Below are 23,303 nucleotides of genomic sequence, written 5' to 3' on the forward strand. Positions count from 1 at the left end.
TATTAACCAAGCTATGTCGCTACACACCTAGACTTAACGTTATACCTAAAACAAGCTCCGAACAATAGCTGGCATGGTGTAAGCTCGCCGTGACATGTTGGGATTTACTAAAGGAGCGGCTTCTCAGCCAAGTCTCTATCAATATGCTGAACCATCTACAATTGCTTTCACAAACTACGCGCGGCCACTGTCACCATACGCTGTACACTGCCAAATATGTTTGAGTCGAAATCAAATAAAAAGTGTTCGTTCTGAGCCAGCCCGGGCAAGCGTGGCATTGTGTTTTTTGCACAACTAGAATGAAACGTGTTGCACTGAAAACCCTTTGGGCGTGTACATAAAGCACACTTAAACCATTACATTCAAGCTGCATAATAGCTCGGCAATTATACGGGGCAGGTGCGACAATCACCTCCTGTGCAGTAGTCAGTGCTGGGCTTGCATGTGGACATCAATCGGGGTAGCCCAAGTGATGTGCAATAGGTTCCCCATATTAACTCGCCAGGCAGTAGCTGGACGTACAAATATAAATGCAAAATGACAGAGACGATATCAAAATGAACATTCATTTAATGATCCAGGGAATTACAAAATGGACCACTCAGTAAGTTGTCAAAGGTGTGGGATATGCAGGAATGGGAATGTGGGGCACTCGTGAGAAGATGATCAAGCCTTGGCTATGTAAGGAGTTTTAAATGACACATTTGATTACGGATTCTTACAATTTTTAAAAATATAATTCTTATTTTGTTTTACCAGGTGAGAAGACAAGAAACCAGGACGGTATCGTTTTGCACGAATGATCTCGGTCACCAAAACGACAAAAACAACGCAAACAAAATAAGAGCACAGCGATGAGCTGTACAGGTCAGACAGGACAGACGCATGATAATTACGACAATAATTATCGCAATGACAATGATGATTAAGATAATTTAACACTTTCAGGCCGGTCACGTGTGTGTGTAGGCCGAAAAGTGATGCAAGTGACATTTTAATTGTTTAGATTCCTGCTTTTATTCTTGGCTATTAACATTTACCGCGTAATTTCTACAGACTCTTAATTTGTTGGGGCCTGAAAACAAATTATGCCATTTAACAAAAATAGGTACATCCAAAATAGATATATTTTAAAGCAGACTAGCAATTGTTTGTCAAAAAATTACTCGAAGCATTGTGTTTGCAAGCATAAATTGTAGTTGATTAATGTTTGGTAATTAAGTTGCCAGCTGTGCTCAGTGGTAGAGAGAGCGGCTCGTAATCACAGGATTGCGAATTCAGGAAAACTTTGTGGGGAAATCCACATACTTTTCCCCAACCAGCTCAGTGCTGCGAAGAAGAGATGAGCACCACCTCATTGCTCATGTGAGGAGATCACCTTTGAGTTGACTTTCACTGATTTAAAATATACTTTGTTTCATTGAAGTCCTTTCAAGTGCCATTCTTTACCGCCCCTTTTGACCTAAAAAGTCACTCTGAGCCACGATTGTGTGAAACCCGACCCCGGACAAATGCAAAAGTTCGTGATGATTTCTTTTTTTTAAAACCACAACAAGACCTCTGCCGAGATATTTATTTTAAAAGCACTTAGGTGTTGGGGGAGGGGGTGTGGAAAGGGGTAACAAAAATGGGAGAGAAAGAAGCGGCCTTCATTTTTTTACACGGCGCTGGAAGAAAAGGGACAAAATGAGCGATCGGCGCAGTTAGTTGTGAGATCAGTTTGCGCGGAGAAATATTAACGACGCGCGGTTCGGGCTCACAGGGCCCAGCGCGCGTCAGCGGTGCTAACGTTCTCGTGAGATGGCTGGGCTATATCGTGAAATATTAAATAAAAAAGCAAGGCACGCGAGAGAGAAAATTCCATCGCAGCATCCATGATCTAAGCGCCCTCCTTTCCCACCGCGAGCGTAGGCCAACGAAAGCACGGCGCCTTTGCGAGGGCCGTGTCTCGCTCGGCTGACGCACGTCTCCACGCTTTTAGAAGCAATGTGGGGGGCTGCAGAGCGCCATCGGACGGGGCTGCTTGTGACAAGTTCTCTAAATAGCAGCAGCGAAGGGGGCGGGTTGGGCTGCAGGTCCTTCACGAGTGGGGAGAATGATGCCCCGCATAACCCGACGCTCCATCCCCGTCCCTAAATTTATCCGCAAAGACCTTTTTTTTTTATTACACTTCGGCACTGTAGGCCCTCTCGGGGTTCAGGAAGCCCACAAAGACGCAACAAAAACGAATCTCAGAAGTTGGAATCGTACGCTGTGTTTGCGGAAAAAATACTGTCACGGTTTAAGCTAAACTTTGACTTCAGAGTGGCTGCTGTGAGGGTGAAGTGCCACTGGTGCTGATACGTGTGGTAGCACATATTTAAGGATGTGACTTATCAGAGCAAGATAAATATAAACGCGATGCACATCACACTTCCCGGAATAACTTTTTTAAAATAATATCCTTGCACATAAACATATCTCATTGGCTCTTACACGAAGGAAACATCAGTTATTATTTCTTAGGCTTCTATGAGATTTTCATCCGAAAATATCTTCGTGATCGTCTTAAAGGGGTCCTGAGGGTATTATTTATACACTTAACTGAAGTATACATTATGAAAACAATGCTCAATCTTATTGATGTCACATATATTTATCCATTCAAAAAGCGTGTTCTCCTTCAGAGCAAATGATTAACAGCGCGCTGGTTCGGCTTAGTCACTGAGTAGAGAGACGACTCGTCTGAGTGGCAGCGAACAGACTTGAAGTGATGTCCCGGACAGACACTGGGCTGAGGTGTCACACACTGAAGTCTCTTTGACTTCCTACTCCCCGGGGGCTGTCAGGGAGCTCGTGCGTCATCCTGCCGAGACGTCGCAGAGCGAGACAGCACACGTCAACTGCGCACGCCAACTGCGAGATTTCATTGTGCTGGCCCTATCTCCCCTTTGAGAGTTTTATGATTTCTATAAAAATATATATATCGCCACTGTAATGCCATCAAAATCGGTTGTCCAACCCAGGACACTTTGCAAAGGGAATGAACGGTCATTATTAGAGGCCCGTAAACACCCTCACTTGGTGTAAGCCCCGCTGTGAACCTGCACTTGTGTCCGCCATAAAACTGTCTTCATTTTAACTCAAAAGTGTGAAGCCCCCAGGAGGCATCTGGCAATTCCAGAAACATAAATAACCTTTACTGGGTTATCCAGTGCCCATTTGCGGTGCCTTGAGGGTATATGGAAATGTAACAAGGTGAGCTAAAAAAAACTACTCTTGACATGCTACCCATTAAATGGAAAACAATGACAGAGGAGCCGTGATGAGTGACGGGTTTGCAAAGAAGAAATCGGAAACAGAAAGTGGCCGGGTAGAGTGGGAGGCAGGAAGGGCGATTAGATGATAATGTGACATGTGACATTTAAAGTATGTTGCATGGCATAGCTGTCCCGTTATTTGACTCCACCGCAGCAAAAACCATACTGCCGTTATCAATCATCCACGTCGATCAAATGCTCTAACGGTTAAGTGCCCTGCTAATTGTGTATGTTATACTCAGGGTCAGATCGGGTGGTATTTATTATTTTAAAAGAAAGGATTATCTTTCCGTGCCTCAGAAAACGGAACTCGTTTGGCAATGTCATACTCAGGGACGATTAATTACCAAAATGTAATGAGTGTGGTGGCTTTGTCAACGTCACAAGTTCTAATGTCACAACAGATGTGGTGAGGGGTGAAGAATCGAAGGATGCTGGGGGCCAGAATTGCACATCGTGTTGCCGCCTCGCTTCGTCACAGTGGCCACAATGATTAATATTTAAAAAACACGCTTTAATGAAATGTACCGTACGAGTAATGGCAGAACTCCAGGAAGTGGCCCCGAGGCTTGCCATAACGTAAGGGGCCGTGGTGATTTACAGCAAACGTGAGTTGAGCGTGGACAATTAGACCCAAGCCGAAACATAACATATTTTAAAAAATGTTTAAAAATATATTATTTATTTTTAATGATGGAATATAGTATTGTCACCAGTATGACATACGTATACCAAGTTTGCAGTCGATACGGCATTGGGAAGTGGGTTAAAATTGAATTACAACATTTGAGGATATGACAACATAGTATTGTCATCAGTATGACATAAGTATTTCAAGTTTGCAGTCGATAGCACATTGGGAAGTGGGTAAAAATTGAGCTACAAGATTTTTTGAGGATACGACAACAGACAGAGTGAGTTAAATAAAAGCGTGTAATAAAAAGCAGGGGAAGCATTTCGCAAAAGCCACAAAAAAAAGGTCAGCAACAGGTGCTGGCCTGGTTTTTTTTTCTTCCATAGCTTGGATATTGTGGTGTAATCAGAGCTTAGATGCGAGTTTGTGGTATCGTAAGCCTGCACATGTGGCGTTGTTCTTGTATGTTCTGATCGATTGTACTTCACCGATCAATTAAACCCCCCCCCCCCCGAACATTCTCATCCACGTGGGAGATAAATAATAATTACAATAATAAGAAAAGGGATAAAAATTATAATTGTTGTATGTCACAAAGGTTGTTTGACCATACTTTGCCTTGCCGGTCAGTACGGGATGGTGAAGGGGGAGCCTGGGACTGGTTTGGATATCGCTCGAAGGTATACACACACTGTATAGACGTGAAATCATGTCACATGTAAATAAAAAATAGGATGTAGACATTTTAAAATGCCATGGTAAAAAGACTGACATCGTTTACTTGTGATTATTAACACTGGTCAACAACAACAAAAAAATTCTGGCCTGGACTTTTGCAGCTGCTTTAGACTAATTTTAGGGTGCTGATTCCAAATCTGATCTCAGATTTGCTCTATCACATCTCATTTTTATGCTATCGGCATACCCCATTTTCATTGATTTTACCCGAACTGAACTCTGTCACTTATGATTGCAAGTTGTTGCGAGTCAGTGACTGATTTAGTGTTACAATATGGCGCTGTATGTTTAGGATAGTGTGTTTATAATATCATTCTATGTACATATCCACATTTATTTAATATTTTTCTTCTGCAGTTTTTATTGAAAATGCAATATTTAATATCTCAAAAACCTGATGTGATAGACAAAAACTGATGCCAGATTTGGAATCAGCACCCCAAAATTACATTAAAACCGTTGGAATACCTTATGCCAGAAAAAGTGTGTTGACCAGTGTACTATTCAATTCCCTACATCCACGTCTCGTAGAGCCTCAGGAAAGTTACTTGAAGTCAGAATATAAGGCTGCTGTTTAAATCATCAGATCCAAACTTTAATTACATGGGACGAAACACAGAAAGGAAGGACCATTCTGTTCACGCAAGATGTAATACATCTTAGTGTGAGAACAGGCACTTTGATATCCTTACCATGTTAGTCGATTTACGGCTAACATGCCATCGAAAAAGAAGTTTCTGGCCAGAGTGCTCCAGCGTACACCGCAGCATCCCGAAGTGATTTGCGATTCTGTCATCGCGCACACGTGCACCAAAAGGTGAAGCATCGTTGAAGGATGTGGACCTCAGCGATTGTGTCAAACGAGCTGGAAAAGGGCTGCAGCAAGGAAAGGAAGTTGCGTACATCAAATGTCACTTGGTGCACATTGAAAGCAGCAGCAAGAGTTGGTTTTAGGTTTTTTTTTTTGCAATGAAGGCAAGAAACGGTCGGTCTGAGGTGGGGCGACGGAATTTATACGCAACCGCAGAACAGCTGGACCCCGGTTCTGACCACTCTCAATGGTTCTTTTCATCCCGATCTGCCAGGCTATTTCCAAGCCCACTGCTTCCGAAACATATGGTACAATTTCCAAACAAAGTGCAATCATGCACAGCTTCTCGCCGTGCAAAAACGGAGCTCGTGGTAGCTACAACTATAACAGCAAATTCATCCATCAATGCCTAAATTACCTGCTCTGGGTGCTATAGGATGAATAACGTATTTTCAAATGTATTAAACAAACTACATTGTTTTACATGTATATGGTTGCAGCATTTAAGAAAAAAAATATTTAAAATGCCATGCCTCCGTGTAAATGTTGTTTTAAAATCAACTCATTGTCAGTTGGGTAAAATGTTGTATTCTTAATAAACAAAATCTAGCTAATGCATGGTACATATATGACAAATCTACATTTGAACAAATTGAATAAGCTGGGTACGCTTCCTCGTGTTGATGCTAATAAGCCCAAGCTGAACACAGAACTATGGGCAAAGATAAATAATAGCCAATAAAATGGTCGTGCATACCGGACATTTCTTGTGAAAGCACTTCTTAGGATGGAGACAATTAATGAAGGAAACCTCTTCCAAGCTCAGTTTTTTTTGTGAATTATATCTTAGCAAAAGTCCAGCGGAAGCACACGGGAAGATACAAAAACACCAGCTAATTTGGACACTACATATTTCTCTCTCACTCTCACATACACAAAACAAAATACACGACATTCCTCCGCATGGCCTTTTCAGGCTGGTGGAGTAGGTGCTGTGAGCAAGCACCTATGAAGACCAGCATGGCCCACGAGATGTGGCGCTGCTTGCACTACGCCCAACCGCCTTCTATCTCCCTCGTGCTCACGTGTATATACGCCCCCGGGGACTAATTTAAGGCTGAGTCAACCTCGAGATGCCCCAGGATCGGTCAAGATAAGCCAGTGGATGTTAGCGTGGCCAGGAATCTAACTCATTTCACCGAGTTAGAAGTGCAGCGCGCTTACCACTACGCTTCTGCTCCCCTCTCTCTCACAAAGACAAAGATCCCCCGTATAGCCTTAACAGACTGTAGGGGCAAGTGCTGTTAGCGAGCACCTATGAAGGCCGGAACGGCACACGAGGAGGTGGGTGGCCAGCACCACGCCTGACCGCCTTTGTCTCCCCAGTGGCGATGTTTACACACCGCACCAGGTACTCATTTAAGGCTGAGTCGACCTAGGGGAGGCCCAGGACCGGTTCAGATAATCGTCACTGGTGTTGGCCGTGAGCGGGAATCGAACCCGGGTCACCAGGTTTATAGCGCAGCGCCCTAACCGCTACACTACTGCTCCCAACAGACACACACGCACACGCACGCACACACCCAGGCACGCACACAGGCACGCACACACCCACGGGTGACTTTAATACGTTTTGACTTCTTCGGAGGCTCATTATAAAAAAAAAGGAAACTCGAAATTCCCTTGGGGACTAGAAGGCCGAGTTCAGTGACCTTTCAACTTTAAGTCACGAAAAGTGCTCCGTATTAAAAGGAAACTAAACAGTTGACTTCAACTGTCAACGAAAGTACAACCACAAGCTAAAATAAACAGATGTTTACCAAACTTAACAGTTCTGGAAACATTTTGTTGTAGTGGACACGTCCTAACTAAGCCTACATGCGGTAATTACATCATTGTGCAGATTACATTTATTGTATGGATATATAAAAATTATCCATTTCCTGAAAAAATCTTTCACTCCATCAATAAGTATGCCTTGAACCACGAATTTGTATCTCCTGTGGCCACTAGAGTTTCTGCTTTGGAGTCGCTGTCTGATTGTAGGTCAGAGTCCATTTTTTGGACCAGCTGTCCGGTAAAAAATTCTCACGCAAAACTAGACTATAATATGTCATAATTTACAATTTCCTGTCTGCTATAAGCACCCGAGCACTGCATGTGTCCACTTCTTCCTTCAAGTAGAGTTGGCGACTATTTTCCAATCGCGTATTATCTTTACATGTTCCATTGCTTAGGCTAGAGAGTACATTTGTCTGTTACGGCTTCCCATGCAGATGATGCCATGTCGTTTTGTTTAATCAATCAAGGCCCCTGGATCGCGTTTCTGTCACGATGCTCACCACGAATCCTGTTTTCACATGCTCAAAGGCAACCTATTGATGCGGCAAAGTAAAGTGGATGATAAAGTTGCAATAGAAATGACACCAGTGGCAGGGCTGAAATCTATCATTTATACAACACTTTGTCAGTCCACTGCTGGGCGAAATCATCCCCAAGCCATGTCCATCATGGGTGTTGCTTGACCATACTCGACCATGCTGGTCAGTGCTGGTTGGCGATCAGGGGGGTCCAGAACCAGTTGAGAAATCACTCATCATTGGTGTTCTCCGGCCGCCGGGTTCAGAGCGTGGTACATTAACTACTGTGCCACACCTCCACCCCCCTAACATATGTGCATAAATAGTGTCATAGTCTCTTTGGTTCTTTCGGTTGCAACACAAGCAGTCGTCATCAGGTTGAACTAAATTTGAGAGAGAGACAAAACACAGACACGGAGACACACAGACAGACACACAAGCAGAGAGAGACAACACAGAGACACACAGAGAGAGACACACAACATAGACACACAGAGACCCAATGCATCTGTGTCGAGGCCTCGACACAGATGCATTGGCCTCGATACAGAGGCATTGAGTCTCTGTGTGTCTATGTTGTGTGTCTCTCTCTGTGTGTCTCTGCGTTGTGTCTCTCTCTCTCTGCTTGTGTGTCTGTCTGTGTGTCTCCGTGTCTGTTTTTTGTCTCTCTCTCAAATTTAGTTCTACCTGATGATGGTTGCTTGCGTTGCAATCGAAACGTCGTATTCTATTATTTAATTTATTTTCTTTCTACGTTACTTTACCGAAAGAACCAAAGAGTAATTCCTGCAGTCACGAAAGCTTCAAACCAAGTGTAATAGTGATGAGTCTATGCTGTGTAGATTGATCTCGTCTCCTCTGTCAAATGTTTCCAAAAGGAATAATGCATCCCAATTAGACTGAATTGTAAAAAAAACATTTTAATGTCTATATGTATGTATAATAAAATAAACATTATTATGGCCTACTAATTAATTGGGTTCATGAATGGGCACCTTAATTCAAAAGTGCACATTGAGCTAGGTTACCTTATTTGCAAGGAAATCTTTGGATATCTGGTTAAATTTTAAACTAACTTTTAACTATTTTTAGTTTACCAAGTAAGGCCCACTGACCTATATAGCTCTTTTTCAGAAGCGACCTGGCCACAAATTATATCTCAACGAAGTGGCTTATCATCCTGTGGAAATATATAGCAGCCAAATACTCTTAAACGCACATTTCTAAATGTGGAGGAAAAAACCAGGAGAAAAAATTCACGCATCCACGGGAAAACATGCACACTTCAAATATAATTGCGTCACGGTTGGGATCGAACCCACGACCTCCTGTATACGAGGCGAGGTAGTTAACATCTCACAGGGTCTGGGATCGAACCCACGACCTCCTGTAGACCAGGCGAGGTAGTCAACATCTCACAGGGTCTGGGATCGAACCCACGACCTCCTGTAGACCAGGCGAGGTAGTCAACATCTCACAGGGTCTGGGATCGAACTCACGAGCTCCTGTCGACCAGGCCAGGTAGTCAACATCTCACAGGGTCTGGGATAGAACCCACGACCTCCTGTAGACCAGGCGAGGTAGTCAACATCTCACAGGGTCTGGGATCGAACCCACGACCTCCTGTATACGAGGCGAGGTAGTTAACATCTCGCCACCACGGCACCCCGTTTGACCTCCAGCAGCATTTGTTTTTGCTAAGCTCGGCCGCAATCCCCAGCACAATGTGAGGGGTGGCCTCACACGCGACGGGCACTTCTCCACAATCGGTCACCGCGTCTGCGCATGCAGATGGAATCATTCACAAGGCGGCAAAACGCTGCACATGTTGACGATTAGGCGCAGGAGTGATTTAGCAAACAGCACACTGGACGGCCCCACCAGCGCTAAGAATACATGTTCACATGTGTGGTTCGTATGTGACGTTGCATAACATTTGTGCGGGGGTATTTCCTGTAAAATTGCTCACCGAACGAGAAACGAGAAACTTGAAAGAATAATTTTAGTTCTCCAGTTATTGCTGTGGCGTGTTCTCAATGTTTTCCTTTCCCTAACTGTTTGTAGCAGTGCTATCATTAATTTATAAGCAGTATTCGAAAACCATATGCGGGCGGTCCTTTGAGTCCAATCAATACATGTATTAGACCTTAAAAGTAAAATCTCCTCCAGCTATGCACTTCACGACTCACTCTCTTGAAGTTTACAAGCCCGCTAATAGCACAACTCTTGACGGATTTCACGAGCCGATGTTGAATTTTAAATGTATAAGCGACGCCGTTCGTTTAAAGATTCACAAATTACCGTATAATGATGTCACTTCACAAGTTGACGATGATGGGACATGTCATGCCTTTGCTCAGTCGCTTTACAATTGTCTTGGAAAAGACATTGATACCCACTGACCACAGTCATTCTGATTTGAGATGATATTGAGAATTCCAATGAGGTTTTAGAAACGAACCAAAAAAGTGATTACACTTTAAATGCTTCATTTTTGCAATCACGATCCTATTATCCGGAGCTAAAGTTAGGTGATTATGTGTTCTCCAACACTGGCTTCAACACACATAAGCCATGCAGTTAATGTTGTTGTCGCTTGCTTAGGCAATGAGTAATCGTCTAGAATGGCTATTTCGTACAGGACTTTACCATATTCACTGACAGAAGGGAGTCCCTGTTGTATTGTATAGAAGATGTTTATTTAAAACCGTTGTAAAACACCCATTGGCTATGGCCAGACATCTACTCTGTTTATTGAATCGATTGTAAGGGGGCTGATATCCAAGATACTGACAGTTCAACAGAAGCATGTTGTCTGACATGGACAGACTTTTGTTGGTTGCAGTTTTTGGATCACCCATTCTCTTTGAAAAGCTCAGCAGGGCAGCTAGCACCACGCTTTGCATTTTTCTGAGTCTTTATTTTCCACGTTCTTTCAGTTTTTTTTTCTCTTTTCCCCCTGTTGCTTCGGAAGGCCAAGGAGCGTTAGCCCCGCTTTTGTGCGGTGCAGAATATTAAATAAAGCAGAGATGGCTTGGCATTCATCCCAACGTGGCCACGTGGGATGAGTGTGAGGACAGAAGGACAATAAAGAATCATTCAAGAGGAATTGAGCAGAAGGACGGCTGCAGTTACACTTTTCTCATTTGTTTTGGTTTGGAGATTTTTTTTTCCATCCGAAGCGGCGTTAATCTAAAAACCACTCTCCGATGACTTATGCTTGAAAAGTGCATGGCATAGAGTGCCAAGTTTTCAGAAATGTAGCATGTCTCCTACACATCTGCATCTGACAGCTGGCACACACCATTCAACACGACCGCATTACTCAATCGGAGCAGCAGCATGGGGTGTGCAGTAGATTGTCCGGCACTCCACATCGCACCGTCACCTTTAAGGGCAGTCACGGTGCAGGGCTCGACTTCACAAAGTGCGCCGAGTGAAGGAAAATATTCCACCCCTTTGGACTGACCAATCCCAATTGCCTGGCCCTGGCTCAAAGGTTAATGAAAAGCAGATATCAGTGAGCTACGAATTGGGCAGGTCAAATTCAAAAACCTTTCTTTGGTTGGTCATTTGAATGGGCACATATTAACCTGCCAGTTAATGTGCAATATGCCCTTCATACCAAAGTTGCCTAGTTCCGGCTACGGGAGTGAATCTTTGTGAACATCCTATCATCAGGCGGTAGCAGCCAGTTGTGAAAACAGTTATCCCGGGGAGTGTGACTGTGTTTAGGCTGTGGGGACACGGAGATGCTGGCCTGCGCGGTGAGGTCTTAGAGTGGCGAGGCACCCTGTGGTACGGTGGGGGGGGGGGGGTGTGTCTGTTTTTACAGCTGAGACACAGTCACTTACATCTGAACCTCAGCAGAATTAAGACTTTATCTATTGCATGGTGAGACTATGATCTGTGTAAGAGTAATATACTAATGTATGGAGCTATGCACTTTTAAATCTAGATTGAAAACTCACTTCTTTGGAACTCCTTTTTGTGTTTAATTTGTTGTCCTTCCCCCGCACCTCCGATTAGTACGGTTGGCTACGTATGGTGGAAAAGAAGTTCAACATACAACATGGGAGTGATAAAGGACTATAAGTATAAACAACACAGGATATAGGGTTATAAAAGTATTGAATACCGCTTGGTATTTGATTGTAAAAATAACAATGAGCAGTGGTGACTGAAATTAGTTTTTATGAGCCTTGGAATAATATTACTTTTAAGAGATAAACTAATGTGGAATTGCAGAGCAAAATCTTCTTGTCACCTAATGTGAATACAATTTAAAAACATATATACGTGTTTTGGAATTTCACCTCCGCCAGAAGAAATACACATCATTCAGTGTCGAGTAAGACTGGAATAAATAATGGAATAAATAACCTTTGTTATTTGAATCAAGTTGCATGGGTATACGCAACTTACCGTTTGCTAATATAGAATTGTTTATCTCTAATGGCTGCCACTGTTGCTGTGTGAAGGTGATTTACACTTTGGTTTAGAGTTTGTTCCTCATTATAACTCTCTAATTGCATAGAATCATTCACATGCCGCTTATTTGCCATTAAATGGTATGCAGTGATTTGCAAACTATGTCCATTTAAAAATATATTTTAAAAAATATGGACATTTGTAGCCTGCTCATGAAAATAATGTTTTTTTTTAGTTATCTATTTAATTTGCAGCTGTTCTATTTATCATCCTCAGTCATTATTAATCCACTGCTGGATGAAGGCCTCCGCAAGCTGTCACCATCTCTCATAATCATGCAATGTAATAAGTCCCTTGTCAGGCACATTTCCCCCCAAAACAATGCATAAATGGTACTTATTAAAAAATTAATTGAAACCCCAGTATATGTAGCATGTTGTCCTACACACCAAAGGCAAGACTAAATGCTGAAGCTGTATGTTATGCGTTGGCTATTCAACAACAACAACAAATATGATAGCATTTACCACATCCATTAGTGACAGTTGGTTGGCATAGACCAGGGGTCGGCAACCTACGGCTCCGGAGCCGCATGCGGCTCTTTACGGGCTGCTTCTTGACGATGAGTACGTATGTACTCAGATGCATTGCGGCTCTTGAAATACTGAATTTTGTACCGAATTGGAAAGAAATGGCTCTTCTTGTTATTTTGGTTGCCGACCCCTGGCATAGACCTTGCCCGCAGAAAGAAGTCTGAAAAATCTCACAGTGCAGGCGACACGGCCTTTTAAGTGCAAAAGATTATATGAAACGTGCAACCACCGCGATACGCAGCTTTGAACGTGTTTACTTGAGTTTGTGCCACGGCTGAGATCAGAGTGAGTTGTGTGTGTGTGTAAGCTGCCGTGGTAACACCAGTTTTTTTATATACACGCGAGATTAAACGGTTGCCACATAGCGTACAGAGTGAATGTATGACCACACAATCACGTTCCAGAGTTTGCGAAAATAAACTCAGGGTTATAAATTATTATTGTTATTAGTCAACAATTCATATAGGAAATGTGAGTATGTACAAGGGTAATGACTAATCTGCAGCATGGGTATTAAAGATAGGGCTGGCATTTTAAAAACACATGCATACACACATATATGCAGTGTACTGTATGTTCAAACAGAAGGAAATCTATTTTTGAGCAGAGCTAATTAAATACTCGAATATACATTACCTTTTAATGCATCTGCTGAGTTATATCTGCTGTGTGATATCTTTCAAAGTGAGGTTTAAATAAAACTTAACATTACTTTGGAGTGACTTGTTTCAATTGCACCGTAACCTTCGTACACATGTGGCATATGCACAAAGCATGCAATGCAGACTTTAGATGACAACATGTGTCTACTTCTGCCGCAAAACATAACAGACTGCTAAGTCAGTTTCTGTCCACAATATCAGGCTACCAATATCCCCAAGCTCACAGGGAAGCGATTGCATTACTTTAGCTGCGTGACTGTATTTAATGACGCGCACACGAATTTGCAAGCGTGTGTGTGTGTGTGTATCAATGCTTTCATTTGTGTGGGTGCTTAATGCCAACGGTAGGCAACATACCGATGCATGCATTCACCCGCACCGAGAGCTGGGTTCTCAAAACGATACTTTGTTTCTTGGATCTCCTGCAAGCGATAGATAGGGGTGTGGGGCAAACAGGATGGAGGGCACAGGGAAAGAAGACAGACACACGATGTAATTATTCTGTGCCATAATAACTTCCTTTAGCTTATAAAAAAAAAACAACGATGTAGGGTCAAGGACAGTCCAAGCAGCCGATTTTTAATCAACTTCAAAAAGATTTTTTTTCGCCCGAGCCAAATCTCCCTTGGACACGGTGGACAAAACACCTCTTGAGATGCAAGTGAAAGTGTGAGCGTGCGTGCGAGCGAGCGAGAGCGAGGGGAGAGAGAGGGGCAAAGAGCGAGACTTTGTGCTGGATACAAAATAAAAGGAACATTTCAAACACAAGCGATCAGCAATACAGGGGCAACTGAGATTCCTGAAGCTGCGTCAGTGTCCATTCATCCATTGAATCCACCGACTTTAAGGGCACATCAATATAATTCACAGCTCAGTATACGGCCCTGCTGACCACACTCCCACGCACAGCAATTCAACACAGAAAGCGACGTTGTTTTCATTGCCCCAATAACGTATTAGAGCGTGGCCAAATGAAATAATAAATAAAAATGTAAACGTGTGCAATGGTCACATCCAAACTGTTACCACATGTGTATTACTGTACCGTGTACGTATTCATACCGCCGCATTCATTTCCGCAGTGCCGGCTCAGGTAATGGTGCTGCCACCTCGGTCGCGAGGGTTCAATCCCTGCGTCTGTACCCAGGGAGGAGGACCTCCCCATGTCAAGCCACCTAACTGCAAATGTCTTGGTGTGTTCCAGGTGTTGCTAGGAAAGAATGATGCGAGCTGAGCATGGTGCAAAGTCACACAGTCCACCCAATGCAGCATGCCAAGAAACAAGCTTTCCCTGGCAGCACTTGGCTTTATCATCCATCAGAACCACAAATATAGGGGGGTCCTTTATCCATTATTCATACAATGTTGGTATTCATTGCTAGGTTTTTCCTACCAGCAGTGGAAGTGGTTATCACGATTTATTTTATTTTATCTGCACACAACACTTTATTTCACTCGAACGTCATACCGTAGCTTTCTCCATCACACCATGGTAACAGATAATCGTCATCCCTATGCCATCGCGATGGTCATGCAGTCCATTGGCAGTCGCTATTGTACGAGTTTCAGGTAAATGATTAAACGAAACTATTAAACTAAACTATTCAAATATCACTATGAGATCTATTTTACCAGTGGCAAAATATATTTTGCCACTGGTAAAAGATATCTCATAGTGTAAATGCTTACCCCGAGCTCTCAATACTCTGATATTGCACTGTGTTTGAGTTGTATGCCTTCTGGTGTCATCTGGTCCAACACCAATGGGGACTAATCAACTTCAAGGACAATGCATATTATTATCATTATCAGAGTTGCTTCTTTTTGTTTGCTTTTTTGACTACTTGTGTTGTGGTTATTGCAAACATGATGCCTTGAATTAAGGTGTCAGTTTTGTACCAGTTTAAAAGGGTAAAAACCTACTACTATATTCAAATATCGTTTTTATTTCACCACGGGCATAGCATGCAAACTCTAAATACACAGGCTTCAGGGTTTGGAATAGAACCCTCGACCTCCTGCATACCAGGCGAGGTAGTTAACATCTCACCACCGTGGTGCCCTGAATGATGGTGGATACGGAGGCTCAGTGGTGCAGTGGTTAGCACACGGTGGTGTGAACCCAGTGATCTGGGTTTGACACCGAGCTGAGGCTAACACAAGTACCTCATAGTATCCAAACCGGTCCTGGTATCCCCCCACCTCCCAGCCACGGTCCCTGCCCAGCGGAGCGTGTTGGTTTATGTGGAAGCCTTAATTGAGCAGCGGACTGACAAATTGTTGTAAAGTAATCGTTTGATTCATTATTTATCCACTACCTTATTTGTGTATTTCAATGCCATGCTATTGGAGGACCTTAACACTATTAACACTACTATTCGATTAACATCAATGGATAATGGCTAACTGGTAAAGCACTTTCTCGATACTCCAAAGCTGGTATGAAATGTTGTAGAGATTCAACAGTTTTCCATAGCAATCCAGCTGTGTGCATCTATACAGTATATGTATAAGGAAATGTACTTTGACTGAGCCACGATAACTTCTCAGTGAATCCCTACGCATCAGAAATGAACACCTCGGCAAAATGCAATGGGCGATAAATACAATTTGGCTTATCTCGAAAGCATTTCACAATAGCTGCCCGCAACAATTTTGAAAGATCACATTGATTGTCAGATGGGCCTCAATTATTGGACAACATCTTTGAACGAACGCGTAGGCTTGAGGAGCAAGTGGCTTAGGTGGAGAAGCACAACCCAGCTTAATCCCTGTAATCTGTGAAATAGGATCATAGCTCCTAAAAATGTCACTCCTGAGAACACTTGCGCCTCTACCACTGTCAGCGCTGTAATTTGGCCTCTTAGCAGAGGAATGGAGTTTGCTTTATTGCTTCTGCAATAAAGAAAAAATGGTTGGAAAAAAATAGTGCTTTCTTAAAGAAAACTACCCTCGTGTGCACAATAATATCTGGCGGAAAAGCCCTGTATTACATTGATGACCTGCACTGATTTTAATGTGGGGGTTTTTTTTGCGTAAAGTATACCCTGTCAAGTTGCCATAATCCCCTCTAAAAACGTTAATAATGGCCCTTGTACTCAAGGATTACTGCAGAAATTTAACACTATAACAATGGTGGAACTAAGTGCAGTGGTTTAATCTCTTATTTGCTCATACAAAAAATGGGTGGTGCACCGAGAGCAGAAACAATCCAACGATTACGATTTTGGCCGGATCGCCATTGAAAAAGAACCTCTGAGCTCAATGGGCCTTACCCGAAATAAACTGTCTGATGAACTGACTGAGATAAATACAGATGCAGCAAAAAAATACACGATTATTAAAAAAAACATACTGAAAATATTGTGAAAGCGCATATCGTTATATGACAATGCTGTTCATGGCCCCAATTTGCGTTTTTGTATCCGCACTTTCTTTGCTTTACGGAACATAAAACACATTGACTTGAATAAACACGATTTGCATTACAGTAAAATGAAGAAAGAAAAGCGATTGTTGCTATGAAGCTCCCTTTAATGCCCTGCTGAATGACAAAGTCATCCTCACGGAGAATGAACGATTAAACGAATTATTGCTCCCCCAAATGGCAAAAATATTTCATAACGTAGCGTGGTATTTAAAATGGCCCGCTCATATATTTTGTGCGGTGGCTGCTGAGGAGGCCGCATTAATCCCACTGTTGTTTGGTCAGGTGTGACGGCCATTTTGGACCAATTCTCCGTCGCTGTTATTGGAAGAAAAGGAGGAAGGCAAGGAGTAGTGGATGGCTTTTTTCGATCACCTTTTAACCTTCCACATTTCCACTAGCCACGTGCAGCAACTGAAGCAGGTGTTTCAAATGGGGTTGGGGGGAGGGGGGCGCATGAGCCGAGACTGATACTGCATAAATCATGCAAATATTCGGCAAACAATATTTCAATGTCGTCCAGGGCACAGGCACCGAGCTCGCGAGATCGACGGCGCATGCCGGTAAAGCGGTACCGCTTCGTCTGCGGCGCAACTAATTAAATACCACTGCTGGATTTATGCACAGAATTCTGATCGTTTGGCTACGAGTCAGTTGCTTTCCTGCATGGAATACATTTCACGTGAAATATTTTGCTCACAGAGCAGGTAGCCAAAAGCCATCCTGTGCAACCTCGGCTCATAATTTTCAGACATGCTGGCCCCACCCCTTGTCAAACATCCACCCGAGAAATGTGTGTTCCTCTTAACACACCTGGATTTTGATGAGATTTTTTTTTAAATATAACACAATATTTGTTTTTTTTTTTAAAGGGAGTGGAGTGGTGGTGCAGTGGTTTGTGCACTACACTATGAAATCCTGGTGATCCGAGTTTGATTCCTGGCCACGGCACCTCTGATTTACACACACCTCCAATTAGCACGGTCAGCTACGTACGGTGCAAAAGAAGTTCAACAAACATCCTATTTCACAGATTACAAATTGTAAATGTTGTGGCTTCAACACACCGGTGGGCTAAAGCGGTGAAATATTTGTCTTTGTCAACGTGACACATTTTTACTGATTGGCCGTGTCGGGTGGTGGAGGGTTACGACACATTTATAAATAAACGCGATCTAAACCCAAAAACGTTGATTATGAATTTGTTTATATATATGAAAATGTGCGGAACACAGGAATGTGGTCAACGGTTGGCGTAGACGTTTACATTTCAATCCATAGCACGCACGTAACATTAATACATATAACTATTTTACAATTAATTCTGGTAATATGGCATTTTTTTAAAGCAATTCAATATACTATTTATTTAACCTATTTTTTTCGAATCTTGCTGAACCTGCAAAAATGTCTACTCTTCATCTGTTCCGTATTTGTGCTCTCAGGTCTGGGTATTAATGGGTTACAAATGTGTTTCCTATGTTATATATTTATTGTGTTGGTTTTGCTTCAGTGAATATGCAGTGTTATTGCCGAACATAGTGAGACTACTGAACTCATTGCACATGTGACGAACGTATCAGAGGCACAGCATTACCGCAAAACTTCTTTATAACTCGTCTGTTACTTTTGCCCAGAGCCACGTCTTCACGAGTCCCCAGGTCAAAATCAAGAACACAGCACCACCATTAACCACCCATCCCGGCACCCCCAACTAAAACGTCACAATGAAACGGCATCAAATAGAGCGGCACTTTTACGCAATGTCAAGTTCGCTGCTTGCGTTGTACCCGAAACGTCGTGAGAATTATTTTATTTTATTATGTTTTATTTTTATTGTTTTATTACTTCCCTTCTACGTGACTTTACCGAAAGAACCAAGAAGATGAATCCCTGCAGTCACGAAAGCTTTAAATCGAAATCGAAAAGTTCATTGGGAAAATGGTTATCGAATGTGATTGACGATTCCGGGCCGACAAGAAGAGACACCCTGCTAGTAGCCGACCCATTAATGCCTCTGCATGACTCCACCGCCTGTGATACCGCTATAGCGATCTCATATTTAGCGTTTGTTTGGACCATTGATCAGAATGCAAGCCGGTGCGTCGCGCCTGTGCGCTGTTTATAGGCCGGGACTCTTTTCGCATCGAGACGCTTACACGGCACGCCGGAATATAATAATAATAAAAATGTTTAAAGGGACCGTCGCAAAGAATTCAGTGGCATCAGCCCAACTCCCAAAAGAAACGCTCGCAAGCACAAGCTATTAATACGGAGGCCTCATTCTACTTATGTCACGTTGAACAGACGAGTTGGCACCCAGCATGCCCTATTGGCCGTTTCGGCACGGTTTTCATCAATGGTCGATCATAAATGAGAACCTGTTTGACATTCTAGCATTAGTTGCCTTCAAAGTGAATTCCTGCTGTGGATAATATGGTCCTACGCACAGGTAGTAGTAGTGGTGGTGGTGGTAACAGAAGTACAAAGGTGCACAGTGATCACAGAACACTGCCTATATTTGAACAGAAGGATTATATTAGCATGAAAAATGTCGGAAATAACTTTGCAATAAACGCTGGCGCACGCTCATGAATCACAACGGTATTATAATATCGCCGCTCTCGGCTAAGTATAACGTTCAGTCTGCTCTTCAGAGAGGGCTTCTGAATGCTCGTTACTGTACTGTATATGCTGCTGGAAGCTGCCTCTCAGCTAATCTCAGCTCATTCTCTGCATTCTTGACCAGAAGTAGCTGACAGCCGGGCAAGTGCTTATACAGCTTAGGCGCAGATGCACCGAGCGATCCCTTCATCGAACAAAGGCAGAGATCCCCCATATAGCCTCTAACAGACTGTTAGGGCAAGTGCTGTTCGTGAACACCTATGAAGGTCGGCACGGCACACAAAAGGTGTGCATGGCCAGCACCACGCCCGGGCATCTTTGTCTCCATGGCGACGATGTTCACACACTTGCACCAGGTACTCATTTGAGGCCGAGTCGACCTAGGGGATTCCCAGGACCGGTTCAGATAATCGTCACTGGTGTTGGCCGCGAGAGGGAATCAAACTCGTGTCGCTGGGTTCGTGGCGCGATGGACTAACCACGACATTGCCGTTCCCCTACTTCCAACATGCACACACAAAGGAACGCAAAAGCAGACACCAAAACGCTATAAACTCTGATGAATGCTAAACAGCACCATTATAAAACAAACAACGTATAACTAACATTTGGCCACCAACATCATTTTGGAATTTTCCAATAGCCATGTTTGTATAACAATTTAGCCTGGGACAATGAAGCACTTTTCATGAAGCTAGCCGTAATGCATATCAGTATATGCAGGCCGTGTTTAACAATGCTACAAGGAAAATGTCTGACTGTGATATGCCACGTCTGAGAGTGGTAATATTGATTTAATGCTTTTGTTGTGACCAACACAAGCCACTGGATCGAATCAGTAACAAGCGATATCACGATCCATCACAATATTCTAACAAACATTAGCATCAATATCACAGCCTATGGGTTTAACGAAACGCACCACGGCTGATACAAAAAAAGTTGCAAGTTAAACTGGAAACTACAACTTGGTGTTGTTATATATATTTTTACAATGCCCTACAGTTTTTGCATCCTAAAGGCAGCAATCAAAGTAAACCAATTCTGGTCACGCTCACAAGAAATAAAGCTCAAGGTCATCACAGAAAGACTTTCACATTTGATTATTTTTTGAGCGCCCGTCACCTCATGTAACGAGAAGTTGTTCTTCCACCAAATAATGCACCCTGTACCCAAAACCTGTTTGTGGTCTTGTTTGCATCATCATTTTATAAACGTCCAATAAACGCTTGCAACACATAAAGCATAACGAAGAATTATTGCACCACAATAACTCACAAAGCATCTAAATAATGATCACACTCCAAAAAGAAATGCGTTTTTGTCGCATATGTTTTCCAACATCACAAATCTTCACGCTGGTCGTACATCAGAAGTCAGTATTGAATTTGTGGTTGAGATGTATTTAGGTTCGAGGCTATTTTGAAGTGGGGGGGGGGGATAGGGAGCATATTTTCTGAGTGAAGTCTCGCAACCGAGCTAACAATAGCAAAACGACTCTTCAGCAAATGTTTAGTGCAGACAGAGCATGCAACATTAAACCCCACGGCCTGCCTGCACAACATAGAAGACCTAAACGCCTAGGTTTGCATAGCCATTGCAATGGTACGTATTTGTTTTTGGATTTGGTGACATGGTAGTTTTATGCCAAAATTATTGTCATAGACCCTCCACGACCCAACAAGAGATATTAATTGTACGTGGTCCAGTGTATCGATCAAATTCTCACTCATAAAGCCTCTCCTGATGGGTGTCTTTAACAGTTCACGACCTAATTCAACGTCAGTATACGACGGACGTTTCGCTCAAGATTGCTTTGAGCTTAATCGGGTTAAGTGAGCTCGGAAAGCGAATGTTGCATCAACAATTATGGAAGCCGCTGCAATAGAAAGAGGCACACGCGATGAAAATAACATCGACTGGATTTGAATCGTTAATATAGCCCTTACATGTCTTTTGAAGTGAATTGAAAAACAAATATATATGAAGCACCAAGATGAGGGTACACAAATAGAGAAGCAAAGCGTGGCAGCAGACAAAACGTGTTGATCATTTCCTCTAGCGAGCACTCACGTGGTCAGTGCTTGACCAAGTTTGGGCAGCTCTTGAGAAATGTGGCGCTAACATTTTTAAATGTGTTTGAGCCCCGGGTCTCAGAGACGACCACGGTCAGTGCTCTCTGGCCGCTAGACTACGTGTTCACAGACTGGCTCAAACGTAACAAATATCAAGCCAATGATTTAAACTTGGCCACGTGCCTGCCTCGCGTGAGAATGTAGATGTCTTAAACAGGGACGTGTTTATTTTGATGTCATTTACAATGAATAACGCCCGTCCAGCATTGCACGAAGTTACAGTGTGATCGGTTTAAAGTGTTCAATGCGGTAAAGCCTTCATTATAGCGCATTGCTTTCCAGATAACCTCAACATGATTATCATCAACAGACACCATTATTGTCAGCCACTGTTGGATGAATGCTTCTCCATGCCGTCAACGTTCCTCATGCTGCTGCTGTGCATGATGCCACACTCGATCTCTCTCATCTCTCTCTCCTGCACGTCGCCTGATCTCACCATCGCTTCACCTTTGCGATGGTCATCCTCTTGGTGCCCGCGCTCTTTCCTTTGGTCACCGTTCCATCAGCCATAATCCTGTTGGGCCGCCACGTGTCGCGCCCATGCCCACTTCACGTGTTTGTTAACGGTCGATATGACGTCTCCAATTAGGTTTGTTTATCCTCGACACGTGCGTTCGTGACTGCAGGGATCCATACCCTTTGGTTCTTTCGGTAAAGTCACGTAGGTAGAAAATAAAATAAATTAAATCACGACGTGTCGTGCGCTTCTCTCCGTGCAATGTCATTCCAAGAAGCATGCACCTTCTCCAGGCTCTTTCAGTAAGCTTTTTTATATTTTGCTCCGTTTTATTTGTCAGTGTCCACGTTACAGATCCGCACATCAGTGCTGGAAACACGCACTGAAAACTGTCACCTGCAGGCCCATTGCTATGTCGGGTTTCCTGATCAAATTCAGATTTTTTTTTCTTCCAAAATCACTCCATCCTGCTCTAGTTTGCCTCTTTAATGTATCGTGTTAAGCCTCATACACTCTCAATAACCGACCCAGGCATGCATATTCTACTGTGGTTCTCCAAAATAACAGAAGGTTCCACATGACTCGTTATTAATTAGAAAGTGCGTTATGTCGTTAGTCTAATTACATTATTTGCTGCGGTAATCAAATAAGTCAATGCCGACATTCACAGGGGGTGGTGGATGTGCACGTGGCCTGTGGAGGCAGCGAGGTTTGGTGGTTTGCACAAATGTTGTGAAACTCCCTTCCATTGGGCCATGAGGTGCCATTCCCTGCCCTGCCAGTAGAATGCAGTGAAGCAGAGTGTGGCCTAATACCATCTGTTCCTTCTGCGTGGGTTAGAGTTTTGACCTCCTCGCACAAGTGCGTTGTCTCTGGGTGCTCCTCTGTTTTCCTGCCCACGTATCAACACTCATGAACAGTATGAAAACATCTAAATATATAGAGGAATCACAGAACTTGGACAATTGTTGGTGCCAGCTCGCCATCTGGTTGCTCTCCAGCTTGTCTGTGTTTTCTCAGTGATTGCGAAAATGCGATATGTGTGACTTGCGCAATGCAAAACTATGCATTTGACCTCAAACTAAATTTACTGAATGGTGTTCACGATTTTTTCAAATAGCTATCGAA

General features: G+C 43.1%; 1 protein-coding gene across 9 annotated transcripts in view; it reads right to left on the reverse strand.

The window, feature by feature from the left end:
• FHOD3 (formin homology 2 domain containing 3) overlaps positions 1-23,303 on the reverse strand; it is a 173,403-nt gene that overhangs the window by 120,070 nt on the left and 30,030 nt on the right. For all 9 annotated transcript variants that reach the window (XM_061565638.1, XM_061565637.1, XM_061565634.1 and 6 more), the window contains exon 3: positions 13,886-13,950. In XM_061565638.1, the coding sequence (XP_061421622.1) occupies positions 13,886-13,950 (65 nt within the window). The remainder of the gene's footprint in view (positions 1-13,885; positions 13,951-23,303) is intronic.

The sequence above is a fragment of the Lethenteron reissneri genome, chromosome 35 (assembly GCF_015708825.2).
Source record: "Lethenteron reissneri isolate LAM-NWPU_2019-01 chromosome 35, ASM1570882v1, whole genome shotgun sequence".
In the NCBI taxonomy this organism is placed as follows: Eukaryota; Metazoa; Chordata; class Hyperoartia; order Petromyzontiformes; family Petromyzontidae; genus Lethenteron; species Lethenteron reissneri.